Source organism: Trichinella spiralis (assembly GCF_000181795.1).
Source record: "Trichinella spiralis strain ISS 195 chromosome Unknown Scfld1, whole genome shotgun sequence".
Taxonomy (NCBI): Eukaryota; Metazoa; Nematoda; class Enoplea; order Trichinellida; family Trichinellidae; genus Trichinella; species Trichinella spiralis.
Window position 1 is genome coordinate 1,301,711 of NW_003526940.1, and position 27,012 is coordinate 1,328,722.

Here is a 27,012-nt window from a genome sequence, read left to right on the forward strand (position 1 = left end):
TTGTGTGCAACTTTTCACTTCCTCTATGAAGTTTTCTTGCTTCTTCTTTGGCCTTTTCCTTTCTTCTTCAGCTTTATTAGCTTTTGATTTAGCGTTTACAGCCCATTCTTAAGCATTTTGGTGTGCGTTTGACTTCTACAATTCACCTTTAGCATTCACGTTTCAGTGAATTCAACTTTCTTCAGGCTTTTTACCCTGTTCTTCAGCCTTTTTCATTTGCGGGCAACTTTTCACTTCCTCTATGAAGTTTTCTTGCTTCTTCTTTGGCCTTTTCCTTTCTACTTTGGTCTTTTCCTTTCTTCTTCAGCCTTTCTAGCTTCTGCTTTAGCGTTTGCAGCTTATTCTTCAGCATTTTGGCGTCTGGTTGACTTCTACAATTCGTCCTTAGCATTTCTGCATTTTCTACAGCCTTTTCACTTCTTTGCCGTTTTCACTTCTACTTCGACCTTTTTAGCTTTTTCTTTAGCCTTTTTCGTTTCCGTACAACTTTTTACTTCCTCGATGTAGTTTTCTTACTTCTATTTTGACCTTTTCCTTTCTTCAGCCTTTCAGGTTTCTGCTTTAGCGTTTTCAGGTTATTTCGTAGCATTTTTAGCGTCTTTTTGGCATCTTCCCTTCACTCTTGAACTTTTTGCTTTTTCTTTAGCTTTTTCATTTCTTTGCATTTTCACTTCTTCTTTAATCTTTTCACTACCTGTATAGCTTTTTACGCTTCTTCTTCTGAATTTCTGGCTTTCGCTTTCACCTTTTAGCTTATTCTTTAGCGTTTTCGCTTCTGTTTGCCCCTTTCGTTTCTTATTTTGCAGTTATAACTTCTGTTTTGACCTTCTTTGCTTCTTCTGGGCAACCAGTATGCTTGTACACAATATTCCTAACGCCCTATTTGAAACCAACAAAGCAAAGCGATCTGTTTTTCATCTTCCGCAGTAATTCAGACTCAGCAAACATGTCTCTAGCGGTGAATAGTTTATTCCTCTTTGTGGTGCCATGCCAAGTTAAAAATGTTCATAACTGAGCCGGCTAGTATGTAACACAACGAATGATCAGTTGAGTGAGGGTGTGTGCAAAGCAGTCTAATTTCTTCTGTTATTCCAGAAAGAAGTGTAAATAAGGGAACTTACATACTAAGTGGAAAGTTTAGTGATCTCTTTCCGTTTAGGAGATCAATGATGATCTTTTTAATTTAACCATATTCAGACGGTATCAGTAGGGAAAACAATTCTTCTATAGCAGTGCGTGAATTAAAGGTTAAAGAATGTCACAAATAATGAATAAACCGTACTGGTTAACGCACACAACGACTCCATTTGCCATCTTATTATACACACAGTGATACTGTAGAATTTCTCTGCACTGTAGTTACTGACAAGCAAGTAAAATACACAAACCAAAGTGTTTCAAACAGAATTATCTTTTATGAATAAGCAATTAATATGTAAAAAGTAAATTATTGGCAAATATTACGCATGTGGGAAAACAAATTTTATAGAATCTTCAATGAACGACATATTCAAGGAAAAAACTACAAAATGCAAAACAAGGTTATTTTCATCTACCGTATATAGAAAATCAAGTATGACTTTTGTAGTAGATACTAAAGTTATATACTTTTGTGGTAGAAATTTTTAGATGACGATTCGTTTTAGAAGCAAACTAAATAAAATTGATGAATATATTGAAGTTATTAACAACTGGTTTGGTACTACTCGGTCCCGCTTTTCTCTCATTGGTCATTACCCACGCTATTTTATTGGACCGTCAAATCTTAATCACAACTGAAGAGTTTGAATCAATGAGCAATTAGACAAAAAAAACCAATGCGCCAAAGACTTCACTGAGGAATTAGCCAAGAAAAACCATTCCGCCAAGGACTTCCCGGCCAAATAAAATGAAAACCAATACACCAAAGATTTGACGGTCTAATAAAATAGCGTGGGCAAAGACCAATGAGAGAAAAGCGGGACCGAGTAAAACCACCCCATTAACAACTAGCATCTTTACAGCTCTAAACATGAAACTTTATTGTTCGAAATTATTTGGAAGCGACCAAGTGGCTCTGTACTTGAATTCAGATTACAGTTGCTTGTGCTACCTTTAGGTAGTAGAATGGATGAGTTGGCAAGGAGAGGTGTGTAATCTGTGCTGTAGTGCCAATGATAAACGTTTTGTTTTGTGTTTGTGTTTATTTATTGTGTAGTGAATTATCCTTCCACCTTTGTATCCGTTCCTAAGCTTGCACCTTCGTTCAATAAAATGTGTTTCTCCCAGTTTGTATTGTTTTGTGTCACGTTCAGAGGCAAACATGAGTCGGATTGCGGTTAAGTGACCATTGTTGATTTTAACCATTTCTGAATAAAAATCACAGTCCACTAGCATTCAATCGATAACAGTTTTGCCGCTAAGATTCTGTTCCTCTGAGCTGGATTGTGGCACAGAAGTTAGACAGTAGACAAAGAGTAATCCGCTTAATTTGACGTGCGCTCATTGTTCAAAACGATTCACTATGAAGACCGACACTGGCGAACAAAGTAGAGGTTTGAAGGGTGAAACTTCGTGACATGGTCGATGAATTGGCGCAAATCTGCGATGAGGAGTTATATCTGGACGACATCGAAGAATTGCTGGAGGCAGTGGATGCCTTTTATGATAAGACGTTAGAGTTGCAGCTTCAGTTGGAAGCTGCTCAGTGTAAGAAGGCCGCTCAGTGGCGTACACTCTATGGCTGAATGCAGAAGGCCCTCTGAGCGGTGCGCGCCAAGTTCTGACAGCTCGAAGCTACGTAACCTGAGTTCCACGTCAAACCTGAACCCCCTGACCGCAGTGGCATCAGTAAGCCACAGGTGAGTGAGAAGTTGCCAGAACCGAAGCTTCCAGTGTTGTCAGCCAAGATGCTCGAATTCCCAGCCTTTTGGAATCGTTTCCAAGCTGACGTCTACTGTTGTGAAGATTTGAAAAACACAAAATTTACTTGTCTGCTGGCGGGGCTTTCTGCGGACGCTCTGACGGCTATCGAGGGGATGAGTAATTCTGTTGCATATTACCCGCATGCCGTCAAATTGTTGAATTCAGGCACTATTGTTCAAGAACATCTGAAGGCATTTTGGGATGTCAAATAACGCACTTGGGCTTTAGTGCACGAGATCACGAGCCATGTGTGATGCCTCACTGAGCTCAGCAAAAACCCTTTGAGCAGGATTTGACCGCAGGCAAATCCTTGCTGTCCTACTTGAAAGAGAAATTTCCCCATGAGAATCATTTCGCATGGGATTCCCATACTCGCATACTCACAATCAGGGGTGGTGTGAGACTCAACCTGCAGGAGTTCCTCAACTTCACCCAAAAAAGGCCGCTGTGAGGCGTGCAGCGGTTGCCCCCTCAGAAAGAGAAAGCATCATCACTCTGGACAATCTGAGACGATGAGAAGTTGGAACAGTCTGTCAAAAGTCATGCAAACTACGTCGGGAGAAGCGGTCGATGAGTGCAATTGAGAAGCTGAAAAGCTTTGGTCAGGGGAGAGAAACTCAAAAGACTGTGGAGTTTCTCTGTTCTTCCGTAGATGTCGTCTGCGATTTCTGTCAGAGACAATACACGCTTTCGGGTGTGATCGAACTTGAGACAGGCGAGTCCCCAGACGCAGCAGGAAATAGCAACCCCTATCGACTCTGCTAATTCTGCTTCAAGCCTGGGCATTTATTTTCAGCCTGCAAGCGCAACCGATGAAAGAAAAGTCCATCTGCAAGACATGTCGGTCTGGTGGTTACTGTTGGCACTTTCAACCCTGAGAAGAGTAGTATACCCCACTTCTTAGTGCAAGTCTCCTGCCGTTGCGATAATGCAAACCAACCTAGTTTCGGAAAGGCGGTGACAGTTCAACCACTTTCATACAATCCAAGCAAAGGCATACGGTGCTGTAGGTCCTGGAGTGGCATTGATGTGTTTGTTGGACACAGGGGTTAAGTACTCGTTTATCAGGCATAATGTTGCGTTAGCATTAGGATTGGTGGGGAAGGTCAGCCAATGATGGTTGAAGGCTTCAGTGGTGCAACCCGTGAGCATCCCAGTTCTCAGGTGGTTCGGCTATTCCTAAGTTGGGTTAACGGCGGCCAGAGTACAAAGCGCAACCCCATGGAGGTGCTGACCATGCGGAGCCTGTGCCATCGCCTTCTGGTTTCAGGGACCCGGCTGGCCAAGTAAGTGGGAACAGTTGGAATTCTAGGATCTTATCTCTGATGACGACTCATCAGATGAAGTGCATGTCATGACTAGCATCGATTAATACCATCAGCTTTTAGGTAATGTGATCTGATGGGGAAGGCCCGGTAAGACCTTGACCAACGTTTTAGTGTGCTGCTGTGATTAGCGCTACAGTGGAGCTGAAAGTTGTAGACTTGCTCTGACGTTTTTGAGAGACTGAAGGTATGGGCGACTCTCCTAAAAATGGCTCAGATGCACTCGATCCAGAGAAGCGATTTCGAGAAGGGCATTTGTTTGATGGAACTCGCTATTCAAAATATGAAATAATAACTGGCTATGACCAAGATATTAGAGGTTGGGAAATCGGTCCCGGTAACGTTGGTAATGTATTTGGAGACGTCATTTTTAAATTTAGCGATTGAATGAGTATATATCTAATAATACGGCCGCATCAAGTGGTTGCTGACTCCCATTTAATTATCATCTGTAGCGCCCCTATCTGCGGCAGATAGTTTTCCAATCTGGCAGGGGTACCGCAGGTGGACAACAATCTTATTTGTAAAATCTTTCAATTAAATCTAAAATGATTTCTATTGAATTAATTTTGCTCTCATTTCTACTCATCAGATCACATATATAATATGCTACTCATGTTTGAATCAATTAATTATTGGTCATTATATTATTATATTATTTGTGTAATTTATCATTAAAATGTTTGCAATTTCGTTGTGCTTTGTTGTTGTTTTGTGTTGAAGCAATTTTTCAGCATGTCGAATGCAGATTGGCACTCCGTCGACCAATGACATTTGGCATCCTTTTTGAACAGCCAGTTCAATAGGGACGTGATGATCGACAATCTTTTTTTAAATCTTCCTGCAATAAGTGTAAAATGACAATGAGGATTTTCAATATAAACATGATGCTTGCGTAAAACTCTTTATTAGACAGAAGAATATACTAGTCAAAAATAGTTGATGAATATGACAGAAATAAAAAAGTAAAAAACGAGGTAGAGAACAGAAAAACACACTGATAAACGAGATTCAAACGAATATGTATATATATATAAGCTTATGAAATAACAGAGCAGCTCAACTGGTTTCAGAAAATCAAGGGATTCTGCCGTGGCCTTTATCATTTCTTTTTGTCAAGTGCGCAAAAATGTTTTGATTTAGAAAGACTAGGAATAAGTTTCAAAATTCTATGCGATGAATTATATACAGTAATTGATGCAAGAGTCGTCTTTCCAAAAAACGTAAACCAGAGTAAAATTACACAGAAAACACAATTACAATGAGACGATGAAGCTAGCCAGAGCGTTGGACAACCTGGAGGCAATCACTCAGAACAGATATGATACCATAAGGAAAGCTAGTTTTCTTTTTATCTGCCTCATCCAGTAACCACTACCCATGTCTATGCTCAAGAAACATTTCATGGGCTGCAGGACTTTTCGTGTGTCATCAAATTTCAAAAAGGGTTGTCCATCTTTAAACGGTTTTGATTTTCATCGGAGTTTTCAGGGCTGCTGAAACGTCAGCAGCGGTTAGTCGACGCAGAATCTGAATGATCCGTCCTTCTTTTTCATAGGAACCATCGGGTAAGACCACGGTTATGATGATGGCTCACAAAGCCAATTTTGGTGCATTTCCTGCATCAATTGCTTCACCATGTGCCGCTGATGGTACGTCACCCGCTGCAGAGGCCTCTTCATGAGATGAGTTTCTTTCGTTTTGATAAAGTGGCAGATGATGTTGGAGTTCCTTTCGTAACACTCCTAATACTAATACAGTAACAATTTCATTTAGCAGCTGTCAGTAGGCATCAGAGCACTGTTCTTTCCAAGGCAACATTTGCATGCCCTGATAATCTTCTTCTGGTTCAGTCGATGGTGCTCAAGTGGCCGCTGAGCAGAGGATTATTCACAATGGTAAACAGCCTTTGCCTCACTTCTAATCGCGGGGACCGTGTTAGAGACAGGCACTGGCGATGATACCACGTGAATATTTTGTGCATTTCATTTGCATCCATTTCTGAACTATCGGATGAATTCGGTGGTCCGCTGATGATTGAAATGATTCCATCGGTGGTATTCTGAACTTCACTGGGAAGCGGCGATCGCCTTAGACACTCTGCCTGAATTTTTAAGTTCTATTGACATTTTCTGATTTCGATTTCTGAGTCAATCAATCTCCATCTTCAATCGATTCTTTAGTGAAGTCACTGAACTGCTAGCTGTTCTTGGTTAGGTATTCCACTGGACGTGTCGCACCACAGCAGACCCGACTGACTTACTGCTTGTTTGTTTCGCTGACGGCAAACGGCCTTTTCGTGAGAACCGACGCTCGAAGTGGCTAGTGTTTGTGATAGGCAGTTTTACTCACGCCCTCTATGAAGTACCTCCTTATCCACAGTGGCATCAGAGAGGAGATCACGCGGGCTGGAAGCGAATTCATCCAGGATGGTTTGTTACACTTAGGACGCAGCGCATGGTGACCAAGAGAATGGCATCAGCGTCCAATGAGAAAACATGGTGAAATCGGCGTCCTTCGTGGATCATCATCGAACGTTATGAGCTGCAAGAACTGCTAAACTTTCTTTAACCAGTGCTTCAGGTCAGTTCAGGGACTGAAATCCTCAGTGCAGCAGTAGCATCAAAATTGCGGTGAAATTTCCATGAACTGTTTTGGGACTGGTGCTGATCTCACCGCATTTGCCAACGTAACGTTTCACGCGTTACGCTGACACGTTCCAACTGTGACGTCAAAACAATAGCATACTGTACTAATACTAATATTAAGGTACGTAATGAAGACCGTAATTTGAGCAGATTTTTGATCAACCGTTAAAATTAGAAGCTGAATATTTTAATTCATTTTAATAAAAATAAACTTGAACAATAAAATGAATAATAAAAAATAAAGAAGAAAATAAAATAAGATGCTATGATGATATATAAATATATTCCAGTTAGTGATTATTAGCATCCACTTAAAGAAATTTATTTTAATGTAATTCTAATTTCCAGAGTGTTTGCAGTTATAATAGATATATTTAGAAAAAGTGACGTATGAACAACTGTATTAACATAGTTGTTGTAAACTGAGGTACAGTATGCACCTGATTATTTTCAAGACGGTAATGACGATACATAGTGAATCTGGTAGACTTATGTGGTGGTCGCTGGTTGCGTGATGTGTCTGGTTGTTTTGTTCCTCAGGGTTAGTTAGTCAATTGTTTTACTGTCTCGGTGTCAGTGTTTTTTTCCCACGTGTTTGAGTTTTGCATTGAATATACGGTGTGAGCAATAAACTGAGCTGTTATGATTCAGGTTCTGTTGTGCATGGGAGACAATTGCGTGGGGACGAAAGACAGAACTGGCTTTTGTTGTTGTAAATTAATCCAAATTAAATGATCTATTGTAAAATAATTGCTGGCGCACCTAATGGCTCTGTACCTGAATGCAGGACATGATTGTTTTCTGTAGTCTGGGAAGTTTGACTGAGTAAGCAGGGAGAAGTTCATGATCTATGACTGATGCCAATGATAAACATACTGTTTTGTGCTTTTGTTTTTTTCATTTATTGTATTGTGACTTATCCTTTCACGTTTGTATCTGTTCCTTAGCTTGCACCTTCGTTCAATAGACTGTGTGTTTATACTAGTCTGTACTGCTTTGTACCACGCTCAGAAGTGAACGCGATTCAGATTTCAGTTAGGTAAGCATTGTTGGTTTGACCAACCGCTGAATAGAAATTACTGTACACCGGCTCACAGGCGACAACGGTTTCATCGCTAACAATTATGTTTGTTCAGAATCATACATTCGAAGCGACCACATCCTTTATTTTTTTCAGCATGTCACATACAAATTCACATCTCTTCATCCCCATTGTGATAAACTGAATATGTAACATCGGCAATTGCAACGTTTCATCTCATTACTTCAGTGTTCGCTGTTCCATACATTCATTCTTTACTATGCCTGCATATTATTAATATGGTGGAGGTGGCCTATGAATAGAAAGTAGCATACATAGATGTATTCTATCTTTAATCAAACGTAATATTCACAACAAAATGTAGTGTAACAGCTGACCCTGCGTCATACCAGGTCTTTTACCGATGTAGAATGGAGTGAATCAAGATTTATAATAATATCGACACCTAGTAATCTATAATATGATGCACCTACAGTAGTTGTTCTGACACGAAATATATATGTGTATGTTTAGAAATAGATATAAAAGTAAGGAGAAGTTGCTGATATTTTGTCCTGTCTTTCTCATCTAACATCAACACATGGAGGAATAAGCAGTTTTGCAGCATTTCATAGAAGGTGATTATGAGCCGTCTTTATGCTAATCTCTTCCCATCTTTACCATTAGTTCTGTGGAAAAATTCTTTTGCATGTCTGGGCTGCTGAAACGTCACCAGGCTGTTTTGAACAGATGCTAAGTTTTACTTAAGAAAGTGATGCTTTGAGCACAGTCATGGAGGTGCATGCCGTGAATCTATCATTGCTACTGCGGTGCAAACACGTTGAAGTGCGAACCTAACCAAGATGAGTTAGTAGTTCAACGACCTCGCAAAAATACTGGCAACTTTTTAGATTCAGATACATTGATGAAATTATGTCTGGCAGGACTAAGCCATTTAATGAGAAGGTGGGAAATGATCACAGCATTCCCGAAGATGTGGCAAATGAGAATAACCTCCGCAACTGCAGTTGGTATGCGTTTATGCAGTGGGCCTGCGATAAGTCATTCCCCATTAGTTGTTCAAGCACTTCTATGCTTACTAGGATGGGAATTCTCTGAAAATGCTAATATTTAGTCTGTTTGATCAGGGAATGTCTCCTCAGTATGACATTAAAGGTACTATTAGAGTGGTGATAGGGTGAAAGCCATTTATCTTCGTGAAGGATCCTTTTCTCAGCAGATTCAAAATCGAAAGAAGACTGGCTTAATTAGCTTAGCATTTTGCAAAGTTGCACATGATTGTTGCAAACTTGCCCTTCACATGAAACATTCCACAAATCAGTTTCTTTCGGTAATGCCAACGCTGTGTCAAACCACCGATGACATCCGTCGTTGGTTCACGGTGATTTGAATTGTAAGGCGCATCTGACGAAGCTCTTCCTGTTAGAAAATGGGATGGGGTCAAAGCACTCAAATAGCTGACGTAATCTCAAACGAAAGTTAAGGAACGAGCATTTACGATTGCTTCAACTCCGCACAGGACTGACTCCGTTAAATTTTCTTCGTCGAGTGATGCTCTACCAAGTACTTTCCCTAACGCTGTCTGCACCAGATCTACTTCCGTCGTTTGATGGGAGGTTACCTGACACGATCGATCTGAACGGTGAGTTGACGGCTTCAGGTAAAGCGTTGTCACCGGGCTATTCTGAACTTATCCGCGTCCCAATTTCACCAAACTCTGCCCCCCCCCCTATTTGTGATTGGCTTTTTGCTGAGAGATTGTACGGGGGTTGATTGGTAATTGGTTAATGACTTCTGCTATTTTATCAGCTAATCATTATGATAAGTGATTGAGTGAATAACTTTTGCCATTTGATTAGCTATGAAGCTTTGGTCTATGATTGGGTGATTGTTGCGTATCAACGTTTTTCCAAATATGAGTGCATTTTCATTTATTTACGTTATATGGACCTAAATAATCATTTACCATTAAAGAACCGTTTTTAAGATATGGAGTAAGCTAACGTTTTGTGAGCGTTAGCTAACTTTTACTGCGTAAAGGAATTGTAACAATAACAAAGTAAATATGCATATGACTGATACACTGGAACTCTGATTATCCGTTACTCGATTATCCAAACTACCGATTATTCTAACACTTTTTGGTCAGACAACCTGCATTTCACTAATACTGTAACATTCTGTTGTTGCCTAATTTTTATATCTGGTATATGTACTACCAGAAAGAGAAAGGTTTTGAGTTTAGAACAGAAGTTAGAAGTTTGTGAATTAGTGGAGAGGGACGAGTCGCTCAGGAAATCTGCTAACAGTTTTGGTGTGGGTCTGTCCATAGTTCCAGACATCTATTGCAGTCGACATCAGCTAACTGACTTTGTGTTGCACGTGGATACTTCGAGTAGCTGTTCTACACGAAAATCGATGAAAACAAGCATCAGCAGAGCGTTTGATTCAGCAATATGCTTGTGGTTCCTCCAGAAACGTGCACTTGACCAACCAATAAGTGGTCCCATTTTGCAAAAAAAAGCTCTAGCTTTCAGTACTAAGCTAGAAGTACTGAAATTTTGTAGCCAGTTCAGAATGGCTAAGAAACTTTAAAAGTCGGCATTCCATACGCGAGCTTAAAATTCCTGGTGAAAAGCTGTGCCGCAAAATTTACAGGTCAAATAACGTCACATAATAAACAGAATGTCTACTCTTCCGCGTCTAATTAAGAATAACAGTTATAAACGATTCAATTACGTACATACATTTAAAAAAATTGAAAACGTCTGATTATCCGAAGGACCCTCAAGAAGCGAGTGTTCGGATAATCAGAGTTCCACTGTATTTAACTTTTCTACATTTGCTCACTCTTTGTGTGCATATTTTAAAGAACAGAATTTAATAAGATGCCTTGCAGTATTTGAATATGGCTTTAAATAAGTGGTCATATTAGTCTGTAACATATACATTAGTTTTAGGTATCTATAAATTCTTTAGCTTTACATTTCATTGTTCACATAATAACTTGGCTTTTGTAATTTTATTTCTGCACCTCTGTGCAAATCAGCAGACTGCTTTGCATAGAAACTTCTGCTTTTCGCTACAAGCGCTTCCCAATTGGCAAATATATAGTATACAGCTTCATATTACAACAACATCCAACAATCAATAAACATCAAAAACAACCAATAATTAACAACAAACAAATCTGAACTATAATACAATACATACAATGGACAAAAATGAACTATAGAATAACAATAAATAAAATATATACAACAATGTGCTATAATTGTACAGGGGCAAAAGTATGATAAGATATGGCACTTAAAAATGTTCTATACTGATTTCATTGCAATGTAATCTACCCGTAAGCGCAGCTACCCGTCGGTACTGGATTCCGTAAACTGCGCTACGTCTTACGGAGCCCCTTCCCCGCGTATAACCATCATCCATTTACCGCAACATCCGTCTCAGTTTTACCCTGCTCATCAATGATTAGTTGTAGAAACTGATAGAATCCCTGTTCACGTGATCCACAGTTCATGCGACTGTGACAACCTTCCATGTTCATAATGGTTGTTGGTCCGCAAAGCCACACCATGGATATTCCAAAGCGGAATTTTAGTAGCTGAAAGCCATTCTCGCTGGAAATACTCGAATAAAACTTCCATTTGAGATTTAAGATTTCGAAACCCGCAGGTACAAGATTCACCGGCAAAATGCTCATGCCATCAGCATTTTCACTTTTTTTCTTACTTCCTGATTATGAATGCAATCATTTCTTAAGCCAAGCCGGCCAACATGCCGAAGCACAGCTTGGCAAAAATGGAAGAAGCAACCTTGCACCCAGGTGTTGGGAAAGTTGCCTTGAATAGCCGGGATTAAAGCTGTTTCGAAATCACAAACAAATTTCGCCGGATCAAGTAGGACGCCAAGTTCTTCCGCTTTAAAATGGAGCACTTCAAATATTCGGCTATAAGTGGGCAGATCTTTCCTAACAGTCAAACAATATACGACGGGTAGCAGTTTACCTGAATTCTCTCTGAATATTAAACCATTATAAAAATCTATTCCGATGAGTACATCAATTTTCGTTCTATGTCTCAGAAAGATATTACCTAAGTTCAGTCCATGTAAGTGTTCTCAGTTAGCTGCTAATGGGTTCTCATCCACTGTTGTTATCCTCAGGAAGCAGAGCGCTTCTATGGAATAACTGTCTTCTCATCCGTAGACTTTGTCTTTAAGCTAAAGTTTACGCAACGCAGCTTCTCATACTTACTGTGCGATTCTCCCAGTCTTAACAACATAAGTCGTTCCATTGTACGTTTCAACCATAACGACTCTGCTAGAGCTTTCCTAATAAGTCATCTTTGACAGCCGTTATCGACAGGGCTGGTTACGAAAAATTGATTCCCATTACCCGATTGTAGGATCGCTGATGCTGTCTGCAATAACTTTTCCTTCTCTGACGATGTTCTTCCCAAAAGCAATCAGTTGCTCGAAACGCCTTCTTCTTTCCCAGTTGATGACTTTAAAGGTAAAGTTTCATCTGTTCTGAAATTCTGCGTTTCCTTATCACTGTCTAACAGTTTGTGAGCATCTTCTGACAGCACGGATAGTCATATCGCTTGGTTTCAGGGCACCTACTTCCCTTGTAGCCCTTGTGAAGGCAACGGAAACATAAGTTTTCCCTTGTTGCTATCTTCCAGCAATCCTGCGTCCTCGCTCCTAAACGCTTGGGACAGTGAATTACTGGATGACGTTCTCGATACACAACGTAACTTTCGAATTATCTAGTCTTTGCATGAAGAGCAGCTACAGTAGGTAATCTATTTTGAGAAGGCTTCTTATGAAGGTGACGTTGGTTGATGGTTGATGATTATTCATACTGACGGACTCCGCCAGGCTTATTCCTTCATGTAGAAGAAATTGCAAGAAAGTTTCCAAGTTTGATGCTTTCGAAGGTTCGGAAAGAATATGAGCTTCTCACCTCTTGATAACAGCTTCATATCCTTGAATATCTCTAATAAGAATTCTGATGCAGTCAACTCTGGTGATGAATGGTTCTTCCTCAATGTTTCTAACGCTCTAATATGTAAGTCGACTTTATCATATAATTTCCTCGACGTTTCCAGTGACGCATCATTGCAAGGCGTTGCATCTAACAATTTCCGGCTATGGGTCTGAATTATCAAACCTCTACGACCGAATCTTTAGAATCTCGATAGCTGCCGAATAATTTGCTGCTGTGACTGCCAAACCATCGATAGCGCTCAGCGCATTTCCAATGAAGCAAGATCGAAGATATGTGAACGTGGTGGTATCTCAAAGCTCTGACTGTCGATGTATTTGATCTTTAAACCGCTCCCAACATGTTTCAAATTGCAAAACATCAAACTTTAAGTTCCCACTTAGGCAGGTTGATATGTTAAATTGCCCCACTATTTTGCGTTATATCACGGTAATTTTCGGTTGCTATATTCTTCTTCAGGTAATCTTCAGCGATGCTACGTGCCTTGGCTACATCAATCGCAAAAATGTGCCAGTCGATGGTATCGTCCACCGGTCTCCCGATCAGAAGGGAATCCTCATACTTCTCCACTAGTTGGCACGCTTTGTCCCGTCAATTGATCAACTTGTCAATCAATTGATAAGGATTCAGAAGATCTAAGGGGTCACGTACCTACGTGAGTGAGGACAATTCCTCGCGAGCTCTCTCTAATTCTTTCATATGGCTGGAAAGACCAGTTCACATAGCAGCAATCTCATTTTGATAGTCTTCTAGTTTGACCGTTGTCTTTGACGATAACATGCTTTGACGGTAACAATACTAAGTACGAATTAATATCGTCCACAAGTCGTGATAAGGACCGGCACACCTTTGTGCTAAAGATCTGGAAGTCTCAGTTCTTCCAATCTGACTCGGAGGACCAATGTTCTGGGCAGGTATATTCTTTCCTATTCAATAGCTATAATAACGTTCAAGTGGACTGTATAATTAACATGTGGTCGACTCATTTTCAACGGCTAAGTTCTGTCGTCGGTTGTACAGCTCCCGCTTTGGATCCGCGTCGTCCACTCAACGACTTACAATCGGTAATCTCTGATGATAATGTCCAGATTCTCTAATGATTAATGAAAACTGTTTACTGTGATTGGTATTCCTTCAGGTCTTTCGAATATAAAGACCCATGAAAACCATCTGGAAAAATAATACCAAAATTTTATTTTACTAGAAACAAAATGTTCAAACAACAGCACACAAAAAAAATACACCGACGACAACATTAAAGCCAACAATCACCATCACCTACCTTCTAAAAATATGTATTCTTACTGTCGATTATTTATGCTCAGGTTTTATAGTTGGTTGGAATCTGTAATAGTATACATTATAATGTCAGAGTTAAGCACTAAAATTTAAGTAATAAATTTTTGGAAAAATTTCTTAATTACACTTAATAATTACGGAATGTTATTACAGCATCTTGACCATATGTTCAATACTAAAAAATTCAATTGTGATTCAGTCAATCAGGATTCATCAGTAATGCCCCGCGTACAGATCAGTAATGGATTAAAAATTAGAGAATATTAATATGCTTAAAAAGATACTGTGAGCCCTTTTTCGGTAATTTTATAAATTTTAATGAAAACTGAATTTAGTTAAATTGCTTTACTATTCTGTTACATATATTTATTTTTAACGAAAAATGAGAAATTTTTATACATTTCGTAAAATAAACACAAACAAAGAATTTATTATATTTGTTACTGAATTTTATTTTTGTTGTATCACCTAATTTATTTTTGTAACTTAGTAGATGATACTTTTCATTAACAATCCATGTTTTAATTCTATGGTAAAAATGAATAAAAATTAAAAAAATACTGGCCATTTAGAAGCAGTAATATTTTGTGTTTTACATAAGTATGCTGAAACTTAACGTGATGTGCAATCGTTTTGGTTTAAATTTTACATGTTTAGTCTAGGATAATTAATCTATATGATTTTTATTATTATCAATAATTAAAGCATTAATGGAAGTTTTGAAAAATTGATTTTATTGTACCCGTTATAATTTAGCTATGCTAATGTATTTGAGTATTAGAAAATATATTTTTGAAGTTAAGCCTACTTATCACATTTCTGTAATACATTATTTGTACCATAATTAACCAACAATTATATAAAGAGCAGTACTAAAAAATGACAGTGATGAATATATGTAAATTTTCATCACTAATTGCTGTTGTAACTGGATTGTGAGTATCTATTTGTAATATTTTAACAATAATATTTAAATATGCTTACGAAGTGCAAATGTTTTCAAATTAATTTAATTACTGACCATTTTTATCCTTAACGTTTATGAGTATTAAGTTATTTTTTTAGTTAAATGAAACTCGTTTGTTAACTTTAGTGTATTTAAGAGATAAACATAAATACTGCTCATTGTATATTTTGCTTATGTTTTGTATTTCTAGTTTTTTGATTTGATTTTTAAAAGTCATATTTACTGTTTTTTATGCTAAAAGTTTTGTATTAATATTCAAAAAATGGTTGATTTAAATGAAATTTTATTTTTAAGCTATAAGTCAATAGAAGAACAATTAAGAGACAAGTTTAATTGGAGGGAAGTTTTCATTGAAAAATTGAACATTCCGCGAGTTTCAACAGATCCGAAATGTTTATTGTTGTTGGCTCATTCCAGTGACAAGAAGACTGCAATATATGGAGTTCATCAATTAACAAAGTTGCACTTTCCAGGTTCCTTCTTTTCTGCAATGCTTGCATATATCAACATAAAATTTATTATTTTCTTCCAGACTGGCTTTTGCTTCCACTTTTGCAGCAGTGCGATTCTTCAGTTTTGTCTGCGTTGATTTTGCTGCATTCGCCAACTGCAAACTTAATTCGAACACCTCCTCCACGCAATATAATACCTGAAGTGAGTATGATTTATCACTAGAATTTAATTTTCATTTAAAATGCACTATAATTATTAGAAATTATTTCAAAATATTTTATAGGGGGAATTACACAGTAGCATTCGTGAATATCTTGCAAGTTTGAGCAGGCATGGTGGGGACGTTTGCACCACGTTTTACACCGAACTTGCCCTTCACATGAAACATTTCCAGTCATCTTCTGAAGATGTAAGAGTTTAATTTAAAAAAAATTACACAAATTTCATTTTTAGGAGTTTTATTCAGTATCATCTAATATTTCTTATAATTTAATCTATTGATGATATATATTAGATAAATTTTAACTTTTTATCATAGAACTATTTTAATTTTTATGATTTTTTAACAGGAACTGCTTGCTGGCATTGTTGATGCAGAGTATAAATTGGGAGATAAATTACCACACTTAAGAAAGTTTACAATGTATTTGGAAGCGCTGGCTGCACATTCTGCTGTATGTTTGTACGAGTTTTAAGCGCTTGAAAATATATAATTGTTTTATTATGTAGGATGTGACTACGTGCAAAGAAATGTCTCATCCAGATTTGCTTGGTCTTTTGTGGTCATGCTGGCACTGTACGCAATACTCGTCTGATGTGAAGATTAAAAGTCTCATATTGAAAACATTAGCTAACCTTGCTGCCTTCAATTTGTCGATTGGCGATGCGCTGATCAGAGCAGGTGAAAGTGTGCAATTGTTTTGAATGGTGTTTTTTAATTGAAAGGATTTTTTAAGGTTGGTCGAAAATTTTGAATGAATGTAAAAAGGACAGAAAAAGATTACAGCTTCAGCTGCTTGCAACGAAGACGTTGGAAAATTTGGCTCGACGTTTTCCTGATTCTCCAACATACGAGGATGGTATATATTTGTTAAAAGGATCCTGTTGGGATAGGTGAGAATATATTATTGATGTGTTTGTAATTTTTAAATGACAACGACAAATATTCGCTTTCAAAAGAGATCAATATGACGCGGATATTATTTTCGTACATGGCCTTCGAGGTGGCATGTTTCGAACATGGAGGCAAAAAGATTATACAAAAGAGAAAGATTCAATTTTGAATGAAATCAACATGAAAGCACCTCAAATCTACTGTTGGCCAAGAGTATGTATGGAAATTGCGTCTTGTTATTTTACTGAATTTTCTTTTCAGGATTGGCTTGCTGAAGATATCAACAAACCGGTGCGCATTTTAGGCATTGATTACGATTCTTATGTGAGTGACTGGAGCAGCAGATGTCCTGCGTTTTATGACAAGTTGTTTAAAGTAGTTTGAAATATTGATTTCATATATGAAAGATGCATCAATTTCAGGAACCTACTTCTATCTAGAAGTGAAAATTTTGCCGCGAAATTGAGAAAGGCTGGCGTCGGAGACAGACCAATAATTTGGATCACTCATTCAATGGGAGGTAATGATTTGGAGATGGTTTGATGATACAGTTAGTAGTAGTAGTAGTTGTTGTTGTTGTGTAAATTGTGCTTTTCAGGACTTTTGGTGAAAGAGCTTCTTCGGTCGATTGACAAAGAACAATGTTCCGAAACGCAGAGTGGAACAAAATCCATACTGTCCAACACGGTCGGTTGCGTTTTTTACGCCACACCTCATTTGGGTAGTTCGCTGGCGACTACATCGCAAAGTCGTATACTTCGACTTTTTCTTCTCCCTTCAACTGAAATCAACCTTCTCCAAGAAAGTAAATTTTACTAATTTTACAAAATTCAAAAATACAAATAAAATCAGAGAAACACTGCTCTCTTAGATTCGCCATACCTGGTGGAATTGAATTTGGACTTTTTGAATATTTTGCAAAAGCAACAAATCGCCTGCTTATCGTTCTCGGAAACGCTGCCCAGTCGTTTGCCATTTACGGCGTTCAAAGTTTTGCTGGTTTCTGAAAATTCATCCCAAGCTATACCAGGTTCGAAATATCGATTGTTGGAATCCCATTTCAACGTCTGCAAGCCTCAGGATCGGCATGCGATTAGTTACAGAGCGTTAGTGGACTTCATTTCTGCAATAATTTAAACTGTTGTCTCATCTTAAACGAAGAATTTATTTATCTGCAGGTAGTAATGTTAAAATTACACATGTAAAATAAAGAAACAACTATTGGAGGAAATGACACGACCAACATCAATCAATGCAAACTGATACTGAGAATTCGAATTTCATCGAATGGTTTATTGTTCTTTGGATTCGTCTTCACTTGGTTGATGTTTTGAACAATTTCCATTCCTTTGGTCACTCTTCCAAAGATTGTATGTTTTCCATCCAAGTGTGGCTTTAATTTGAAACAAAAAAACAAGTACAGAAAACAAAAAATAATTTTCCAGGAAATAACAATTTGCACTTACAGCTGGAACGACGGTGATGAAAAACTGAGATCCGTTGGTGTTTGGACCACAGTTGGCCATGCTCAACATGTAAGGGCGATCGTGTTTCAGAGATGGGTGAAATTCATCTTCAAAATCTGAACCCCAGATACTTTCACCACCTGACCCGCTTCCTACAGACAAACAACCAGTGTGACACATTAATTAATTAATTACAATGGACGCTGCGTAAATGATAAAATCTGCCTCACCAGTTGGATCGCCGGTCTGTATTATGAAACTTTTGATCACCCGGTGAAAAATGTGCATATTGTAATAGCCTCTTTTGGCGAGAGTGCAAAAATTTTCAACCGCCTTCGGACATCTTTAAACAATTAATTAAATACAGACATTACAAAGAGAAGAAATTATGTTTCGTAACTTACAATTTTGGATACAGTTCGCATTGTATATCTCCAAAAGAAGTGTGAATAATGCACGATTCGTTCAAACTTTTCGACAAATCCTTTTCCTTTAAAATAAATCAGTTGTAAGTTGTATTTTATTAATGATGAATAAAAACAGCACACCTCCATCGTGGTCGTGAGATCCTCTTGCCGTGGCTTCTCGTTGAAAACGTCTCGTTCATTTTCTTTCCCAGACGTATAGGGTTCCTGGTTGGTAAAAATGTAAAATCGGTACTTCTTGTACGCGGTTGCAATGAGCATCGGATCCGGTTCGGCTCTTTTCAAAATGGGATTTTCCGAAGCTTCCATTTCCATCGTTATCGACGAACTAGTGCCGGCTTTTTCCACAGCAGCAGCTGGCACTGCTCGGCACAATGCAATATTGAGAAAACGTAAATTTTCCGTCTTTCCTGTTCCAAACAAACAAATGAAAACAACAACAACAATTACAAGAAATTAATACCAATTATTCGAATGCATCGATTGGTTTTCACGTTGATCACTTTGATACCGACCAATGTCGGTATGAGAATGAAATTGCCACTTTCGTCATACAGAACCTTCGTCAAACTCAACGTATCGAGATGCTGTTGTATATCTTTTTCCATAGCTATACGCCTGTTGTAATCCATCGTTGATAAACCGTATCGATCTGTCGCTTCCAAATAGTTTTTCACACTTTCGTCAATGACTTTGAATATTTTTCCCGTTTCGAATCTGTGATCAGAAGAAAATTTCTATTCTAAACACACTGCATCATTTGAAAAATATTATTATTATTTACTTGAAAAAACGAAGCAGTCGATCCGTTGCATAAGTGACGAACTCTTTTCCGTCCGGAGTGAAAGTCAAGCAGAGTAGTTTGACTTTTGCTTTCGCAAATTCGTACAGGTCGGTATCAATTTTGAAATCCCAACCGACCGCATGTTTCGGAAACTGATAATCATGCCTGGGGCCGCTCCACAATTCCAAAATTGATTCACTATCTGCCGATATAGCGGAGTCGTACAAATAATTATACTGCAAACAGATTTGCAAATCACAATTACAACATCCGAACAAGCTTTCCCTTCCACCCCCCCCCCTACAAGCTCATACTTCGATCAATTGCACTTCTTTGTAATGTAACTTTAACTCGTGAATTGGCTCATTGGTACCACGAGAGTCGTAAATGAAAATAGAAGGTGAATCACTCGCCGACACTGCCACGGCTGCAATCGGATCCGCTGCCGCGTGTACAAAACAGCACGTAGCTGGAACGTATTCGAATCGCATCATGTTGATCATATCAAAATTTGCCACATCAAATATTTTCAAAGATTTATCAGTGGAAATAGTGCACAACAACGTTCCATTCGAATTCACTGCCATGTGCTTGATCGCATCTACAATTATCACATTTGCAATGCAATTAGTGATTTATCATTCAAAAATTGAAAATGAAAAAATTTTACTTTGATGACAACGAAAATGTTTCACAAATTCAATGCCTTCGTTGTGTAGTTTCTTCCAAAATTTTACGTGGCCATCAGTACTTGCGGTAATTATAAAATCAGTTCTGAACAATTTTCAATATACAAACAAATTACAGCTCAAGAATAACTTAAAAATTAAAATTTTCCATTATTTTATACTTTTTACATAAACAAAACCTACTTGGTGGCAATAACGTGAGTAATTGTATTGCGGTGCATGAAAGACTTTTCATAAGCTTCCGCAGATGGAATATTACGCAAATAGACATCTTCGAACTCAAGTGCTAAACAATTATGCATTAATCTAAAAATTAAAACAAACGCAAATGCAAACTTTTCCGCTGTTTTGCAGGTGGCGCTGATTCGCATTCACTCAACAATGGACCACATTCTTCCCGTTCGCTTTCCTCTTCGCTAATTTTCATCATTCACATACGCTACAATTATCTTCAAAACAACAAAGTTCTATTTTAAGATCAACATTATAGTGTAGGTTAAAAAATAATCGCAATATACAATCAAAGCAAAATCGAATTCTGATTTTCAAAAAGCGTTCAACGCAAAAGTCTCTGTTGTGCAACCATTTACTTTACGTCAAAACCAGTAAAACTTTAAAAGCTAAGAAAAGAATTCTTGCAAAATTTAACACTAATTTCTAATCATATTAAAGGATATAATAGTGGAAAATAAAATTGTACGTAAGTAAAATTAAAAAACGTCCAAAAAACTCACAAATCAAACTTTTTAAGCATCAATGATTTTGTCATGGATATACTGTATTTATTTGAACTTAATTTATAAACTTTATTACTGTATTGTTTATGCATTATAGTAGATGATTTTTTTGTTCAATATAAATAATATTATGCATATATTTATTTATTATAATATATTTTTATCAATATAATATTTAAGAAGTGAAAACTTAGTACAAAATATGATTTTCATTCTTTGCATCATTACTGTCCGTTATATTACAATTTGAAGTGTAGTGAAACTTATCAGAACTTAAAATTAAATTTTAAACAGAATTTTCATTTTAAATGTCGCAACATAGATAAATATTTCAATAAACAAAATATTTCTGTGAAATTTTTATTTTAAAAATTGTTAAGATGTTTATCTTAAAAATGATAATAATTAATTTGGCAATAATTTTGCTAATCATTTATAAACTTTAAAAAAATTAAAAAATATTTTTCAATCGTTTACCGTATAAATACATAAGTGTTGCCGTAAACTATAAAGTGCAGATACTTTTTGTAGGTGGCTAAAATACTTTAGAATTATTTTTTGAACATGTCAAATTCCCACATTTAATACATTTGAATCTTTTTTATACATTCAGCTAATATTTACTGACAATGTTACAAAGTTTGTTACAATTAGCTGCTTTAAATCTTGAATATTGTCATTTGAATATGGTTTTTTTATGACAGTTTTTGATTGTACATGTTGACTTACTGTATACGTTTATGAATTCTTTCCAGAATTGCATTCAGAGTTAGATGATTGTTTTTAATTTTAATCTTATGGTTCAGTGCGTTTATTTTAATTTTTAGTTAAGCTGTTCATTTAATTAGTTAATTTATCTTTTTCAGATAATTATTGATTTCATCGCGTTTGCATTATTTGTTCCATTGTAAAGTTTCATTGACTGTCAGTTCTTCTGTCATTTCACGATTTTATGGCCTCTGACCTGTCAGGGTGTAGTTCTGAAACCAACGAAGACCAGCCTGGAGAAATACAGTGGTACTTTTCTCAAATCAAGGGCCAGATTGAAACTGAAGTTATTAATGAAGGTAATAAGTGAACTTTAATGTTATACGGTTATGTTCAAAAGTAAATATTTATATGTAGCATAATCACTACGAATAATTACTTTAGTGTATTTGCTTTACTGTATAGAAAGATTAATTTTTAAAGATTTTGGAATTAATGAATGTTTATTTAGTTTTACCAACTGTAGTTACATTACAATTTTTGACACAATTTTAAGTAAAGGGTTGAAAGTTTTCAGTTTTATTAATTTATTTTTCATAAAACGTTAATTTTGAAAAATATTTGGAAATGACTGTATGGTTTTATTCAGCTTTATTTGCATTTATAGAAAAAGTATTAAATTTTTGCTTACATTCTTCTTTTTTGATAAAACATTTCATTTTATTTGATAAAACAAATTTTATTTATTATTTCTTTCAAAAGCATGTATTTGACTAATTAAAGATACCTATTATGAACCTGTGATAGACAATTGATGTATTTCACTTTATTATGAAAATTAAGTATTAAAACTCGACACAGTCATTCTCTTGTACTATCTTATTCAAGTTTGTATCAGATATAGCCTCGTCGAAGTTGATGTTTTATTTGGTCATTTATATATGCTTAAATTTCTTGATTGTTTTCGCCGTTTGCTTGATAAACATTTGTAAAAATGTCTGAAGGGTGTTAATTTTTTTTTGTTTTACATCTTTTTTTCAATATGCTTGATTGAACTTGTTTTCAGTTTTTCTTGTTCATTTAAATTTTTACTAATGCATGCATTTGAGGTTAATATAACGGTAAATTACAATTATGTTAAATTATTTCAAGGGTAAAAATATGAATTTTTTGGAATTGTATCGTGAATTTTTGTTTCTTTTTCGGAACATCTTAATTTGCAACAGGTTTTACAGGGCTGACTTCTGCTAAACTCTATTACTAATTTCCCACGCGATGTCATCATCGAAATGTAAAAAGAATTAGTGGTGACGGAATATCATCTGACGAGATGTTCGCTATTCTTATTTTTAACTGATTGATTTCTTAAAAGCAGTTCAATTTGCACTAATCATTTGTCGCTTACGCAGTTCATCAAAGATTGATTTGTACGCACTTTGCAGATAATGTTTGTTAGTTATTTTTTGATTTACAGTAATAACTGATGACACTCAAGTTTTATTTGCAGTTATTATTTTTTGTTTGAATTTTAGTTTGGTTATCATTTGAGCAATATTATTCATTGCTCTCTCGTAATTCACGGTATTTCATTCTGTTTTGAGGTATTTTTTGTGTCGAAACGTATACAACATAAGGAAAATATATTTACCTTAGATTTTTTACTGTTTTTTGTCAGTGTCAGTGACAGTCAGTTTGTGATGGTTGATTCATTTTGGGAAAAAAGACTGTTTCGTGAATGTAAGCATTTAAATTATGATCATAATTCATGTTTGTATATTTATTTAGAGTGTATTTTTTGATATTTTTATGTTTTCAAAATTTACGTATTGTGAAATTTTTTCAGCCGATGTAATATCATGCGTTGAATTTAATCATGATGGTGAATTGCTGGCTACCGGTGATAAAGGCGGACGCATTGTAATATTTCAACGTGATCAAAGCGTGAGTAATTGCTGCTCTTATCTTGCTGACCTATTATTGATATTGCAACGTCAATTATTTAAATAAGAGAACAGGTTGTGTTTCTTAATTTGTGTAATAGAAATTTTTTTTATTCTTACTAATTGAAGAAGAAAATTGGCATTCTTTTTTTAATGATATTGTCATTTAAATTTTTAAAAATAAAATGGAATAACTGCTTGAATGTTGAGCAGTTTAATTTTACACTTATAACTGTTATGAGGTTCGTTTGCAGAATAAAAGAGTATTATTAAATGATTTAAATTTGATAAGAGAAATGGTTAATGGCTTATTATTTTTTTGAATGAAATATACGTTCGTGTGAATTTATGTTTTTTGATTAAATTGTTAAAATAAGAATGAAAAGTCGATTGATCGATGATATAATACAATCGTTTTTTTCAATGTTGAAGTTGTTATCATTTGTTTTGTTGTTGGTAGAATAAGCTGGTGAATGGTCATCGAAGCCCTGAATACAAAGTGTTTAGCACATTCCAGAGTCATGAACCAGAATTTGATTATTTGAAATCTATAGAAATAGAAGAAAAAATAAATCGTATTCGATGGTTGAAAAGGAAAAACGTAGCTCATTTTCTACTTTCGACTAATGGTATGTTTTGTTAATTAAAAAAAATGTACGCTTATGTTGTTGCTTGAAAATTGATTTTTCTAGATAAAACAATAAAATTATGGAAAGTGACTGAACGTGATAAGCGGGTTGATGGCGGTTGGAATTTGCACGACGAATACGGCACTCCCCGGGTATTGCCCAGAGATTCGAGTGCTCTGCATTTGCCGAAGTTGGTTCCAATGGAAATGGTGGTCGAAGCATCGCGCCGTCGTGTTTTCTCAAATGCCCATGCCTATCACATCAACAGCCTTTCAGTGAATTCAGATCAGGAGACATTTCTGTCGTCAGATGATTTGCGTATCAATCTGTGGCACATTGAAATCACTAATCAAAGTTTCAGTATGCATTTTTCTTTTTATTAATTAATTGTATGAGAAAGTGCAGAGGATGAACGTTTGTTCATTTGTGTCTGTATGTAGATATAGTTGATGCGAAGCCGGCTAATATGGAAGATTTAGCTGAAGTGATCACAGGAGCAACTTTTCATCCAGAGCACTGTAATCTTTTTGCCTACTCGAGCAGCAGAGGTACCATTCGCCTGTGCGATATGCGCGATAGGGCATTGTGCGATCATCCAGCTTGTGGTACTTTTCCATTTTGATTTGCTTTTATGTTACCGAATTGTTCATTGTTTAATTCAGTGTTCGAAGAGCCGGAAGATACTAGTAGCAACACATTTTTCACGGAAATAATTGCTTCGGTATCAGATGTGAAATTTTCATATTGCGGCGATTATTTGCTCACAAGAGATTATCTCACTTTGAAAGTAAAATAGTTACTGTTGATGATTAAATTATGAAAATAAAGTATTAATTGTTGCCATTGATTTTCAGGTTTGGGATCTGAAAATGCAAAACAGACCGTTGGAAACGTACGATGTTCACGATTACTTGCGTAGTCGTCTGTGTACCCTGTATGAAAACGATTGCATGTTCGACAAATTCGAGTGTTGTTGGAGTGGAGACAATAGGTGAGAAAATTAATTAAAAAATTAATTGAATGGTGATTAATTAATTAATTAATTAATTGTCAAACTTTCAGACATTTGCTGACTGGTGCCTATAATAATTTTTTTCGCACATTTAATCGCGAAAGCGGAACCGACATGACTTTGGAAGCGACCCCAGAATTGGCGCAATTTCACACGATGCTTTCTCCGAAGAGGGTCTGCTATGGAAGCAAGCGAAGAAAGGATGAATTCACACCGGACGCATTGGATTATTCGAAAAAAATTCTCCACTGCGTCTGGCATCCACAGGATAACATTATTGCTGCAGCGGCAACCAACAATCTCTACATATTCAACGATTACAATTGAGTTCGGCGAATTATTTTTGTTGTTTGTTTTTTCTTATTTTTTTCTATTTAATTATTAAATAATTTTCACCAGTTTTTTTAATAGGAAGATGTCATGTTGATGTTTGTATTTTATTTTGTTTCACCGGACTGTCTTGCCGTTGCAATTTGATTATTGGTTATTATTATTATTATTATTTATTATTATGCTTTTTTTCAAACGTTTCTCCTATCCCAAAGACGAGGATTCATGGTCAGTCCGTCGTTTATTGTTTTCTCATTTTTTCTCAAAAAAAAGGGATTGGGCGACCGATGCCTTTGTAATATGTCTTTTTCTGCCATTTATTTAAATTATTTATTTATTTTTATTTCAAATTTTCAAATAATCGTAATTTTTACACATTGTTAAAGACTGTTATAACTTTCGTTGAATGATGATCGTTTTACCGATATTTTCAACTTTTGCACTTTAGCTACGTTTTCGTTAGAAATTAAAGGCTTTATAATATTATTATTCTATTGGCATTCGAATCGATATTTTTGAAGAAAATTACATCATGCATCTTATGCAAAAACGCATTGCGAAGTTAAACTGAGCTGGTGCTAAAATCAATTTGAAAAATATTAATTAATTAAGAATAGCAAACTACCACCCACAATACTTTACAATATTTAGTATTTTATTGAGATTTTATCTTCATTCGAGGGTTACTTTTGCATAAACATTTCTTCTCTTTATGAAGTGGTAATTAATACCTATTTCTCATTAATCATTCGTATTAACTTAATAATAATTATAGTATAAAGTGGAAATCCGTCGTAAAAGTTAAAATACTTGCTCCTTCTTTAAAAACAAAATTTAAAATAGTAAAAAACAAACTTGCACATCACAACGTATTTAATAAATATGCAAATATAGCAACAGCTTTTGGAAAACATTTGTAGTGTTTTAATTTGATGTTGTCGCTGATTCGTTGAAGCAGTGCGCCAACAAAGAACTGTTTATACGTTATTGCATTTTTATTGAATACGTAACAAAGAACCGTTCATACGCCATGGCATGTTGTACATCGGAATGTCATCGTGAGTTGCGGACGTATTGGACCTTTGGAGTAGTATTCACAACGTCGGAATGAACGAAGCTTGGGTTGAGCACTGGCACTTGATGAAGCCTTGACCGTCAATTGCTGCTCTTCTGACTGCAGTTTGTAGAGGAACTTGGACATTTGAGATATCAGTTGTCGATAACAAGAAATCCTTTATTGGCTCCAAGTTTGCCGCTGTATGTACTTTGACGCTAATATTCCTTGTCTGCAAGCAACGGTGTGCAGGGCATTGTTGATTTTCAAAACAACCACTAGCAAATTTCGTGGGTCTGCTGGACCGCGATCAACTTTCGGTATCTTTAGCGTAGCATATAACTCTTTGTGTGTATTTTTAAAGAACAGAATTGGAAGGATGCTGCACAGAAGAATATGGCTTTAAAAATAGAGTCTATTAGTTCTCTATCTGTTTCATTAAAATTGGATATTCTCCAGATTCTGGTTT

General features: G+C 36.3%; 11 protein-coding genes across 11 annotated transcripts; 4 read left to right on the forward strand and 7 right to left on the reverse strand.

The window, feature by feature from the left end:
- Positions 1-2,481: 2,481 nt before the first annotated feature.
- Tsp_07439 (cyclin-A1-3) lies at positions 2,482-2,827 on the reverse strand. Its single transcript, XM_003381699.1, has 2 exons — positions 2,803-2,827; positions 2,482-2,768 (listed from the first exon to the last, which is right to left on the reverse strand). Exons 1-2 carry the CDS (start codon positions 2,825-2,827, stop codon positions 2,482-2,484), a joined length of 312 nt encoding a protein of 103 aa, XP_003381747.1.
- Positions 2,828-3,079: 252 nt separating this feature from the next.
- Tsp_07438 (sentrin-specific protease 8) lies at positions 3,080-3,690 on the reverse strand. The gene is made up of 2 exons (XM_003381700.1): positions 3,458-3,690; positions 3,080-3,374 (listed from the first exon to the last, which is right to left on the reverse strand). Exons 1-2 carry the CDS (start codon positions 3,688-3,690, stop codon positions 3,080-3,082), a joined length of 528 nt encoding a protein of 175 aa, XP_003381748.1.
- Positions 3,691-4,093: 403 nt separating this feature from the next.
- Tsp_07437 (sentrin-specific protease 8) lies at positions 4,094-4,597 on the reverse strand. The gene is made up of 3 exons (XM_003381701.1): positions 4,572-4,597; positions 4,280-4,431; positions 4,094-4,224 (listed from the first exon to the last, which is right to left on the reverse strand). The coding sequence occupies exons 1-3, from the start codon at positions 4,595-4,597 to the stop codon at positions 4,094-4,096; spliced, it is 309 nt and encodes a 102-aa protein (XP_003381749.1).
- A 1,225-nt stretch (positions 4,598-5,822) lies between these two features.
- Positions 5,823-12,239, reverse strand: Tsp_07436 (conserved hypothetical protein). The gene is made up of 10 exons (XM_003381702.1): positions 12,184-12,239; positions 11,661-11,946; positions 11,362-11,532; positions 10,770-10,855; positions 10,290-10,472; positions 8,309-8,402; positions 6,906-6,976; positions 6,598-6,637; positions 6,148-6,333; positions 5,823-6,008 (listed from the first exon to the last, which is right to left on the reverse strand). Exons 1-10 carry the CDS (start codon positions 12,237-12,239, stop codon positions 5,823-5,825), a joined length of 1,359 nt encoding a protein of 452 aa, XP_003381750.1.
- A 572-nt stretch (positions 12,240-12,811) lies between these two features.
- On the reverse strand, positions 12,812-13,297 carry Tsp_07435 (conserved hypothetical protein). Its single transcript, XM_003381703.1, is given in 3 exon segments — positions 12,812-13,087; positions 13,102-13,241; positions 13,267-13,297. 3 exon segments carry the CDS (start codon positions 13,295-13,297, stop codon positions 12,812-12,814), a joined length of 447 nt encoding a protein of 148 aa, XP_003381751.1.
- A 610-nt stretch (positions 13,298-13,907) lies between these two features.
- Tsp_07434 (hypothetical protein) lies at positions 13,908-15,060 on the forward strand. The gene is made up of 4 exons (XM_003381704.1): positions 13,908-14,000; positions 14,141-14,269; positions 14,389-14,463; positions 15,034-15,060. Exons 1-4 carry the CDS (start codon positions 13,908-13,910, stop codon positions 15,058-15,060), a joined length of 324 nt encoding a protein of 107 aa, XP_003381752.1.
- A 54-nt stretch (positions 15,061-15,114) lies between these two features.
- Positions 15,115-17,776, forward strand: Tsp_07433 (protein SERAC1). Its single transcript, XM_003381705.1, has 8 exons — positions 15,115-15,170; positions 15,497-15,675; positions 15,735-15,856; positions 16,385-16,556; positions 16,612-16,768; positions 17,192-17,289; positions 17,368-17,574; positions 17,622-17,776. Exons 1-8 carry the CDS (start codon positions 15,115-15,117, stop codon positions 17,774-17,776), a joined length of 1,146 nt encoding a protein of 381 aa, XP_003381753.1.
- A 642-nt stretch (positions 17,777-18,418) lies between these two features.
- On the reverse strand, positions 18,419-20,560 carry Tsp_07432 (peptidylprolyl isomerase domain and WD repeat-containing protein 1). The gene is made up of 9 exons (XM_003381706.1): positions 20,470-20,560; positions 20,317-20,419; positions 20,115-20,218; positions 19,759-20,045; positions 19,445-19,680; positions 19,124-19,377; positions 18,784-19,070; positions 18,640-18,725; positions 18,419-18,578 (listed from the first exon to the last, which is right to left on the reverse strand). The coding sequence occupies exons 1-9, from the start codon at positions 20,558-20,560 to the stop codon at positions 18,419-18,421; spliced, it is 1,608 nt and encodes a 535-aa protein (XP_003381754.1).
- A 939-nt stretch (positions 20,561-21,499) lies between these two features.
- Positions 21,500-25,486, forward strand: Tsp_07431 (serine/threonine- protein phosphatase regulatory subunit B delta). Its single transcript, XM_003381707.1, has 10 exons — positions 21,500-21,559; positions 21,800-21,937; positions 23,111-23,315; positions 23,422-23,519; positions 24,036-24,147; positions 24,211-24,507; positions 24,588-24,752; positions 24,810-24,934; positions 25,002-25,138; positions 25,210-25,486. The coding sequence occupies exons 1-10, from the start codon at positions 21,500-21,502 to the stop codon at positions 25,484-25,486; spliced, it is 1,614 nt and encodes a 537-aa protein (XP_003381755.1).
- Positions 25,487-25,869: 383 nt separating this feature from the next.
- On the reverse strand, positions 25,870-26,690 carry Tsp_07430 (hypothetical protein). The gene is made up of 4 exons (XM_003381708.1): positions 26,517-26,690; positions 26,300-26,308; positions 26,041-26,067; positions 25,870-25,962 (listed from the first exon to the last, which is right to left on the reverse strand). Exons 1-4 carry the CDS (start codon positions 26,688-26,690, stop codon positions 25,870-25,872), a joined length of 303 nt encoding a protein of 100 aa, XP_003381756.1.
- A 58-nt stretch (positions 26,691-26,748) lies between these two features.
- Positions 26,749-27,008, forward strand: Tsp_07429 (serine/threonine- protein phosphatase regulatory subunit B beta; the record flags this gene model as incomplete). The annotated part of the gene is made up of 2 exons (XM_003381709.1): positions 26,749-26,863; positions 26,908-27,008. Coding segments are annotated over exons 1-2 (216 nt in total), but the record flags the coding sequence as incomplete, so codon positions are not given.
- Positions 27,009-27,012: the final 4 nt, after the last annotated feature.

What these genes read in the sequence shown, in the direction of transcription:
- Tsp_07439 (XM_003381699.1), bottom strand. Translation starts at nt 2,827, where the DNA reads ATGCCACTGCGGTCAGGGGGTTCAG. An exon ending in ACTGCGGTCAGGGGGTTCAG is followed by an intron (nt 2,769 to 2,802) that starts GTTTGACGTGGA and finishes CGTAGCTTCGAG; the next exon opens with CTGTCAGAACTTGGCGCGCA.
- Tsp_07435 (XM_003381703.1), bottom strand. Translation starts at nt 13,297, where the DNA reads ATGTTTTGCAATTTGAAACATGTTGGGAGCG. An exon ending in TTTGAAACATGTTGGGAGCG is followed by an intron (nt 13,242 to 13,266) that starts GTTTAAAGATCA and finishes ATACATCGACAG; the next exon opens with TCAGAGCTTTGAGATACCAC.
- Tsp_07433 (XM_003381705.1), top strand. Translation starts at nt 15,115, where the DNA reads ATGACAGTGATGAATATATGTAAATTTTCATCACTAATTGCTGTTGTA. An exon ending in AAAGGATCCTGTTGGGATAG is followed by an intron (nt 16,769 to 17,191) that starts GTGAGAATATAT and finishes CATCAATTTCAG; the next exon opens with GAACCTACTTCTATCTAGAA. An exon ending in AATCAACCTTCTCCAAGAAA is followed by an intron (nt 17,575 to 17,621) that starts GTAAATTTTACT and finishes AAATAAAATCAG; the next exon opens with AGAAACACTGCTCTCTTAGA.
- Tsp_07431 (XM_003381707.1), top strand. Translation starts at nt 21,500, where the DNA reads ATGTTACAAAGTTTGTTACAATTAGCTGCTTTAAATCTTGAATATTGT. An exon ending in TTTTCTACTTTCGACTAATG is followed by an intron (nt 24,148 to 24,210) that starts GTATGTTTTGTT and finishes TGATTTTTCTAG; the next exon opens with ATAAAACAATAAAATTATGG. An exon ending in TGTTGGAGTGGAGACAATAG is followed by an intron (nt 25,139 to 25,209) that starts GTGAGAAAATTA and finishes TCAAACTTTCAG; the next exon opens with ACATTTGCTGACTGGTGCCT.
- Tsp_07436 (XM_003381702.1), bottom strand. Translation starts at nt 12,239, where the DNA reads ATGGTTGAAACGTACAATGGAACGACTTATGTTGTTAAGACTGGGAGA. An exon ending in AAACTGAGACGGATGTTGCG is followed by an intron (nt 10,856 to 11,361) that starts GTAAATGGATGA and finishes TATATGTTACAG; the next exon opens with ACTAATATGACCACTTATTT. An exon ending in GTATCCACGTGCAACACAAA is followed by an intron (nt 8,403 to 10,289) that starts GTCAGTTAGCTG and finishes ATTTCGTGTCAG; the next exon opens with AACAACTACTGTAGGTGCAT.
- Tsp_07432 (XM_003381706.1), bottom strand. Translation starts at nt 20,560, where the DNA reads ATGAAAATTAGCGAAGAGGAAAGCGAACGGGAAGAATGTGGTCCATTG. An exon ending in ACCTGCAAAACAGCGGAAAA is followed by an intron (nt 20,420 to 20,469) that starts GTTTGCATTTGC and finishes ATAATTGTTTAG; the next exon opens with CACTTGAGTTCGAAGATGTC. An exon ending in ATCTCACGACCACGATGGAG is followed by an intron (nt 18,726 to 18,783) that starts GTGTGCTGTTTT and finishes TTTATTTTAAAG; the next exon opens with GAAAAGGATTTGTCGAAAAG.
- Tsp_07438 (XM_003381700.1), bottom strand. Translation starts at nt 3,690, where the DNA reads ATGCCCAGGCTTGAAGCAGAATTAGCAGAGTCGATAGGGGTTGCTATT. An exon ending in CATCGACCGCTTCTCCCGAC is followed by an intron (nt 3,375 to 3,457) that starts GTAGTTTGCATG and finishes TCTCTTTCTGAG; the next exon opens with GGGGCAACCGCTGCACGCCT.
- Tsp_07437 (XM_003381701.1), bottom strand. Translation starts at nt 4,597, where the DNA reads ATGACGTCTCCAAATACATTACCAAC. An exon ending in TCTCCAAATACATTACCAAC is followed by an intron (nt 4,432 to 4,571) that starts GTTACCGGGACC and finishes AGCCATTTTTAG; the next exon opens with GAGAGTCGCCCATACCTTCA. An exon ending in ACATTACCTAAAAGCTGATG is followed by an intron (nt 4,225 to 4,279) that starts GTATTAATCGAT and finishes TCGTCATCAGAG; the next exon opens with ATAAGATCCTAGAATTCCAA.
- Tsp_07434 (XM_003381704.1), top strand. Translation starts at nt 13,908, where the DNA reads ATGTGGTCGACTCATTTTCAACGGCTAAGTTCTGTCGTCGGTTGTACA. An exon ending in CACTCAACGACTTACAATCG is followed by an intron (nt 14,001 to 14,140) that starts GTAATCTCTGAT and finishes TTATTTTACTAG; the next exon opens with AAACAAAATGTTCAAACAAC. An exon ending in ATTTATGCTCAGGTTTTATA is followed by an intron (nt 14,270 to 14,388) that starts GTTGGTTGGAAT and finishes ATGTTATTACAG; the next exon opens with CATCTTGACCATATGTTCAA.
- Tsp_07430 (XM_003381708.1), bottom strand. Translation starts at nt 26,690, where the DNA reads ATGTCCAAGTTCCTCTACAAACTGCAGTCAGAAGAGCAGCAATTGACG. An exon ending in TCAGTTTAACTTCGCAATGC is followed by an intron (nt 25,963 to 26,040) that starts GTTTTTGCATAA and finishes AATATTATAAAG; the next exon opens with CCTTTAATTTCTAACGAAAA.